The 7,627-nt window shown below is 38.1% G+C and overlaps 1 protein-coding gene across 2 annotated transcripts; it reads left to right on the top strand.

Moving 5' to 3' along the window:
• The first annotated feature begins 2,912 nt into the window (after positions 1–2,912).
• GPX8 (glutathione peroxidase 8 (putative)) lies at positions 2,913–6,959 on the top strand. 2 transcript variants are annotated; one of them, XM_027910561.1, is made up of 3 exons: positions 2,913–3,212; positions 3,821–4,082; positions 5,894–6,959. In XM_027910561.1, exons 1-3 carry the CDS (start codon positions 3,006–3,008, stop codon positions 6,055–6,057), a joined length of 633 nt encoding a protein of 210 aa, XP_027766362.1. In that variant the 5' UTR covers positions 2,913–3,005; the 3' UTR covers positions 6,058–6,959. The 2 variants fall into 2 exon arrangements, with proteins under 2 accessions (XP_027766362.1, XP_027766369.1); XM_027910568.1 differs by lacking the exon at positions 3,821–4,082 and having other exon boundaries at positions 5,894–6,060.
• The last annotated feature ends 668 nt before the right edge of the window (positions 6,960–7,627 follow it).

The following is a 7,627-nucleotide window of genomic DNA, read 5'->3' as shown; positions in this document are numbered from 1 at the left end:
AAAATAAAAAAAAAAAAAAAAAAAAAAAAAAAAAAAAAAAAAAAAAAAAAAAAAAAAAAAAAAAAGAAAAAGTCACGTTGCTGGCCTGTAGGTCCGCCTGCAGACTGCTGCAGCTACCAGTCTGCAGTGTGCGCTACCAGAGCTCAGGCAGTATAACATGGGAATCGCCAGCCCTCAGCTGGCACTAACTCCCGGCTGCAGGCCGTTTCACAAACCCCTGCAGGAGCCCATCCTCTTTCCAGAGGAACCAGTTCCTCCGCATGCTGATCCGGCTCCCCACCGGCCGCGTTTCTGGGCGGGGGCTCGGCGGGACCGCGGGCGGCTGCTGCCACCGTGCGCCGGCTGGGATGCTCGACGGAGCTCCGGCACGGAGCGCTTGAACGGGGAGCACCGGCTCCTGCCCGAGCCTGGGACCTGCAAGAGAAGATAAAACATTTGAGATTAGACATGGCTTAATATCATCCCCTCTCTTCATGCTATTTATACTTATACTGTGCTGCGCCACACAGGCTCAGCCTAAGCTAAGCGCAACAGCCACGTATGCTGGGTGGAGGAGGACTCCAGCAGTCACACAGGTGAAGAAAGAGTGAGGCGGGGGGGAAACAGCATGAAACAAATGTTTCTGGTTTGATAAGTACTGGTACAGAAAGTTTGTGGCAGCAAGGGAAAAAAACAAAACAAAACAAAACAAAACCAAAACAAACAAACAAACAAACACACACACACACAAAAACACCACTAAATTTGTGTCACTCATGCACTGAGCTACAGCACTGGCCTTTGAAGGACCCAAGGCACCTTCACACATGTAGCGTAGGCTCATGGGTCTGGTCATCTCTGAGAGATGGACACAGATGGACACATGCTGGCTTCCTAGAACCAGGGTGGTTTACTGATCTCCACACAAAGAAGGATTTAGATATCTTCTGATTTCTGAACCTTCCCACCACTGCCGTGGCTTACTCAAGTCATTATTTCTAATGTTATCTTACACTTTTTTATATACTAAGGCCTACTAAGTAAAGACTAAATGACAGATTTACATTTTTTTAATTTACATTTGTTCAAATTCATTCACAGAGCAATTTGTGGCAGAAAAATATAAAACATAATGTATCAAAATTTGAAATGTAGAAGCCTATATAATATTAAACAACATTTTTTTTTCAAACAAATTTTAAGCAATGTTTTAGGTGAGAATAATAACAGAAAATATAGCTGGGTTTCTGGGTAGTTATTAGGTGCACCAGTAAATATTTATAATATATTTAGGGGAGGTATTTGTTTATTTCTGAAATAATACTAGTGTAAGTTACAAATTGTTGAGAGGTAGCTTAGACACCAGGATCTTGCATGGATTTTCTGTAACCAAACACATTCAAACTTGCTTTTAAAGTCAGCATTAACCACCTGTGCTTGCCTGTTGAGTATAGCTTTGCTCATTTTAGCACAGAAGTCTGTGCCTTTTTCAACCCAGCCATAAACACACCATTCCCACAGGCCTTACTGCCAGGTAGAGATAAAGCCTAACATGTCCTCAGATAAAAATACTGAAATTTCACAGTGTTTCCCAAGCCTCTCTCTGTTATGTTATGTTCTGTTATGTAGAACTGTGTGAAAGTCTCCGTATAGTCTAGTTAAATGAAATTAACACAGACTTCCGCTACTTAGAAATTACAGAAATTATCAAACATGCCACTATGAATTTGTACAAATCAATGACACTCATAGTGATACTGAAGTCACTGAAAAGGAAGAAACCACCCGATTTGAGGTTTTACATTCAAAAAGTTCCATTCTATATTCATCCTTTAAAATGTGACATCTAAGTGCAGCAAAAAATCAGGGTGATAAGAAAAAAAACTGAGACAGAAATCACTCTTCAGTGGTGGTTTGGAAGGCTGAGAGGGAAAGAAAGTAAGCAGAGACTGAGAAGCAGCATAGACAGGCAAGAGTATAGAAAATCCCAGAAGAACAGAAATGTGAGGAGGACAAAATAAAATCCTGAAAACTGAAAGGAAAAGAGGAACACCAGATGGACAGAAAGAGAGAAGAACTGTTCAGGGGAAGACAAGATGAAAGACAGAGGAAATTTTGGGGCTTTATATAACTGAATTGTAACCACTACATGTTGATGTACCCTCAGAAACCAAGAGCAACAGGCAAGAATCTTTAAAATATGAGACAGTAAAATGAAAGCAGATAAAACACCAGGTGTGTGGCTCTGAAATTCAGAGTGTCTTGCACAGTTGGCTCAGCAAATCAACGGTGGAGCTGCTTGGCTTACACCTGAGATTCTCAGCTAACTCTTTCTTCTCTCATGCAGACCTTCAGTCTTACCATCTCAGCAGTAAGATACCAATCACTGGCATCTCATACTGCCGGTTAGCCAGCAGCAATTAAGAAAGCAACCCATATCCATCATGATTCTGTCCCTTCCTGCTGTTCGTAGCTGTGCTGTGCCATGCCATGCGGGCTCAGTGCTTCTAAGCAAACAAAGCTGCCTGTGATCTCACAGCAGCTGACAAGATGCAGGGCTGAGTTTGTGAACAGGGTGGTTTCAGCCATCCTGCCTTCCTTCTACCTGAACAGCTGGCCCCCAGACAGTTTCTCCAGGTCTGTCCAACAGCATAGCTGTGTCTTGCAGAACAACTCTGCCAGAGACAACAGAGGAGCCCAGGGGGTGTGGAGAGCAGTACTACAAACCCGTAAGAGGTCCCAGCAGCTCTCAAGACCGTGCAGACGAACACTGGAATATCCCACATAGGTCAGTTAAACAGAGCAATCACCATCCTTAGATGATGGGAAGATTCTTTTCATTCATTTCTTCTCTTTTTTTCACCCAGATTGATCTCTGTACTCTGAAGTCTAGCAGCCACTGTGATTTTAAAAAGCTGATTCGGCAACAGAGACAAAAATGCACAGCCTGCTCCTTCCGAGTTTCATATTTCAGCTCCTCCTTCACATTCTAGGCCTTCCCAGGCTCCCCTCCAAAGATTTCAAAAATGGAGCCTCTTACAACTACTTATCCTCTGAAATACTCTGCGACCAAAGCCAGGGTCATTGTGGTCTTTCTGTCAGTGTTTTTGTGTACCACCATTCTCTGCCTACTACAACTCAGATTTTTTAAACCTAAAATCAAAGATTTTTATTCTTTTGAAGTCAAGGATTCACGAGGAAGGAACATTTCCTTGGAGAAGTACAGAGGGAAAGTAAGTTTTTGTTTCATTTTATCTGCCTTGAATTGTTGCTGACAAAAAAAAATATACATTTTTAGGTAAATAAAATGTTTGGTTATGGGAATTTTTAGCAGAGATTTGTAATAAATTCCTGTTCTTTAAACAATAAGTGGGAGAAACTTTTTTCTTCTAGATCTGCTCCAGGAATTAAGTACTAGATCTAATAAACTAAGAAAAATAAATTCATATTATTTAGTATAGATCATTATAGCCTAACAGAAAAATGTCTGGATTTTAATCTTAGTTAAGAATGCTAACATGTTGTGTTGAATTTTGGAAGTTGATCTGGTAAATATGATTTTAGCCCAAGTCCTAAATGTTTTTTAAATGTTTACATTTAAACAAAGCTGCAAGCTGAAGTTTTTCTATTTATTGGATTTTTATAACACATTCTCTGAATGTAAATATCTTCAGCTGCTTTCATTGTTATCTGTTTAATGAAATGATGATCAGACAGATTAAATTTAGCTTTCTGACAGGAACCACCTCAGTAATGAGAAATGCAATTTTAAAATTTAATTATAATCTCTACATTATCTATAGGGGGTTCTTCTTACTATTCTAACTTTATTTCTCTGAAGGCAGCTTTAGTTGTAAACGTGGCCAGTTACTGCCAAAACACAGACAAAAATTACATCGCACTGCAAGAGCTACACAGAGAGTTTGGTCCCTCCCACTTCACTGTGCTGGCATTTCCCTGCAACCAGTTCGGAGAATCAGAGCCTAGTTCAAGCCAGGAAATAGAATCTTTTGCCAAAGGAAACTATGGAGTAACCTTCCCTGTTTTCCACAAAATCAAGATCCTCGGATCAGAAGCAGATCCCGCCTTTAAATTTCTAATAGGTAACTGTTTTCTTTCATATATCAAGCTGCCTGTAACCACGGTAATCTCACTGAATTCCAGACTGAGTTCCTTTGTCAGGAAATATTAAAGTCTTTAAACTTCTCTGCTCATGGAGAGAAACAGACACTAAGCATACAATTCATCTCATTTCAATCTGAATATAAAAAATATGGGCAGAAGAATTGTATCGTGAAAGAATCATTCTCCTCACTGATCATGAAAACGGCCTACTGTGACCAGCCCAGCTAGAAACATCCATTTTGTGATGCATGAACTTGAGTACAAACGTTCCCATCTGCAAGATCCCATTTCAAGTTACATGATTTTTATTGAAAAGCAGCTTTTCTTATGGACAAAAATGTAATTATGGGAGTGTCCTAAAATTACTGAAAGATTTTAAATAAACACATGCAGATTCTTTTTTTTAAGCAGAGGCAGGTGTCCATCTTTATGTAAACTGTATTGTGAAGCAGGATTATATTTACTGTAGTTATATATCATCAATGATTTGTGTTAATTTGTCATGTGAACTTCAGGGCCCATCGTGCAAAACCCCCTCACACAAATACCCCATTACAGACAGCACTTACTAACTTAGGGCCTCATATTCTCACAAGAAAAATGAAACTTTCTGTCTCTTCAGTTGACCAAAGAGCTCATACACCCAAGGCCAGCTTGAAAAACCTCTCTGAATTGTCCTGAGCATTGGCCAGGTCTTTGACCCATGCTTAACACTGATATATGAAAGAAAGGATACTTAGAACATAACCCTTCTCCAACACACCAATTTAACTATAAATAATGTAAGAGAAAGCCCAAACCTGTTCTATCTCCTTGACCCAAGACAGGATCACAGTTACCCAAATCAGTACATGTGTTTATCCAGACTATTTCAGTAGTCATATGAGAGATTCCAAAACCTCATAGTCTATTCCAGTTTTTCGCACCTCCTCTTGTCAGAAAACTATTTAAATATCTAAAATAAATCTTTCCTACAACACTTAAGTTTTTCTTCTTGTCATATTCTCTGTGATACCTCTTACATACTTGAAAATTATTATTATTATTATTATTTAGGAGTCATTTATGTTTCACCACTGCCACTGTAACTGTGTTTCTTCCTACCTCCTCTTACGCAAGATATGAAAAACCTCAGTAAACCTTGATGATCTAAGTTGCCTGAGGTCCAGTGGAATTACTGAGTTCTCTCTCAGTTTTTTATAGAGGAGACTGGAGCATGTAGGTTCCAGCTGCATGGGATGAAATATGATGATCCTAAATATCAGTGCAATCAGTGTTAGACATCAATACCTACAAAGAAAAAATGTTTACTCAGCATTTTTTTATTTGACATCCTGTTCACCCACAGGAAGGAGAAAGATCTTCTGACACTTCAATATTTTTAAATAAAGTCTTTCTTTTCCTGCATTCCCAAGTTTCACATTTAATTATTCTGCATCTTCAATAAAAGAAGCACCTGCTTTCTTCAGATAGCTGTCTTGACAATCAGAAGGCTGAGCACCTTCATTCTACACCACCTTCTTGTGCCTGATACTGCTAGCTACACTTTGCCCAGCACTGTCAGATAGTCTAGCTCAAAAGGAGTCCACTTGGGAGCATAAATGTGAACGTGGAGCATCATTCACTTACCACTCTTCCAATCATTAACAGCAACCAGTAAACAATGCCCAGACTACTTAGCAAAGAACAAGGTGTGATTAATTCTGCATAAAAAGTTGAAGAATCAGTTCAGGGCGTTGAAACAATTACAAGTGTGACTCACTAAAACAATCTGATGCCATCCTTACAGATTCTTCAAAGAGAGAGCCTCGATGGAATTTCTGGAAGTACCTTGTCAGCCCTGAGGGTAAAGTTGTGAAATTCTGGAGACCGGAAGAGCCAGTACAAAGTATCAAGCCAGAAGTAGCAGCATTAATCAGGCAGATTATCATGAAAAAAAGAGAGGACCTCTGAAAAGGCATTTATATTGTGAGTCTATTCAATAGCATGGATACACAGCCTTTGTACATTCCTGGGAAATGTTGCTAGAAGCTAAACAATCAGGTGATTTTACTTCTCTTTAATGTTGTTATTTGCAACCAATATGGTTGGTAATATGTCTATTAGCGCTGGATTTGACCCTGTAACAGCCTTGAGAAGGACTGAGTTTACTGAGATGGCAAGGCGCTAAGTACTTTGCAAGGATGGACCTTCAATCTACATAAGGTTTCTGAATGTTGCTTTTTTTTTTTTTTTTTGAATTGCTGATAATTGCTAATTGCAATTGTCAACAGCACGGGGATAGCTAGAAAGATGATTTATTAATAAATTTCTCAGTATTTGCACAGGTTACTTTCCCATCTACCAGTAACAAACAGATTTTGATATTCTATTAACACATACTCGCCCTGTCTAAGCACATGGGGCCCAGAGGCATCCATGGCAGGATTTTTAGAGAAAAATGTAACTGAAGAGACCAGCTTTACAGCAATCTCTCGAGAAAGACTACAGAACTGTGAAGCTGTCAATCGTAAAAAAATTTTACATAGAAAATGAAATTATTAAATGCAAAAGAAAAAAATTGCAGACATATTTTCTTGCCTGCTTTATGTTTTGATTCATTTTACATTTCACCTTTACAGCAACACCTTCAAGTTCTTTAGCCATCCCTATACATTTGCACCATGGTACAGTTTCTTGACTATGAGTTTCTCTCCTCCTGGATTCCTGGTCTTGAGACCTGGATGAAGGCAGAGCCTGCGTGAATATACATAGTTGCTTACAAAAGGATTTAAGGTGCAATGAAAATCAAGAGTCTGGGATTCTCACAAATGTCTTTCTGAGACAGTCCAAGACAATACTCCCCAGCCATCTACCTACCTTCCATCTCTAGCATAAAAAACTAGTCTTCATGTAGAGGTAGAAGAACACGGTGAAGGTTCATGGTTCAAACTCCACTCTTCTCACCTTGCAATATTCCCAGTCCTGTATGTAACTGCAAACCCATTTCCAGTTCTGCTCCACTGTTCCATTACAAACTGCCAAGTGTTTTGTTTTACCTGTTTGAAAAACAGAGATAGTAAATTTAAATAAGAAATGTCACCCTGGATGTCCAGCTCCTAATGGAGGGCTGAGAGAATAGAAATGAGAGAAACCTATGTTTCGGAAGTTTTCTACATGAGAAGGATGGATAGCATTAGTGCTGTTGTCTTGTAAGACTAACTGAAAATAACTAAAGTGCTTCAAAACTTTTTCCAATAAAGATAACCACTTAACTGCACTAAAAAGAAGAGAAATTGAAAAGCAATTTAAAAAAAGTTATTGAATTAACTGACAATTTCACACACACACATATACAAAAAAACAAAAAAAAAAAAAAAAAAAAAAAAAAAAAAAAAAAAAAAAAAAAAAAAAAAAAAAAAAAAAAAAAAAAAAAAAAAAAAAAAAAAAAAAAAAAAAAAAAAAAAAAAAAAAAAAAAAAAAAAAAAAAAAAAAAAAAAAAAAAAAAAAAAAAAAAAAAAAAAAAAAAAAAAAAAAAAAAAAA

This window comes from Empidonax traillii, unplaced genomic scaffold (assembly GCF_003031625.1).
Source record: "Empidonax traillii isolate 1590-97213 ecotype Southwest subspecies unplaced genomic scaffold, ASM303162v1 scaffold29:size1973556, whole genome shotgun sequence".
NCBI lineage: Eukaryota > Metazoa > Chordata > Aves > Passeriformes > Tyrannidae > Empidonax > Empidonax traillii.
Note: the sequence above shows the minus strand (reverse complement) of the source record. Positions and strands in the feature narration are given on the sequence as shown.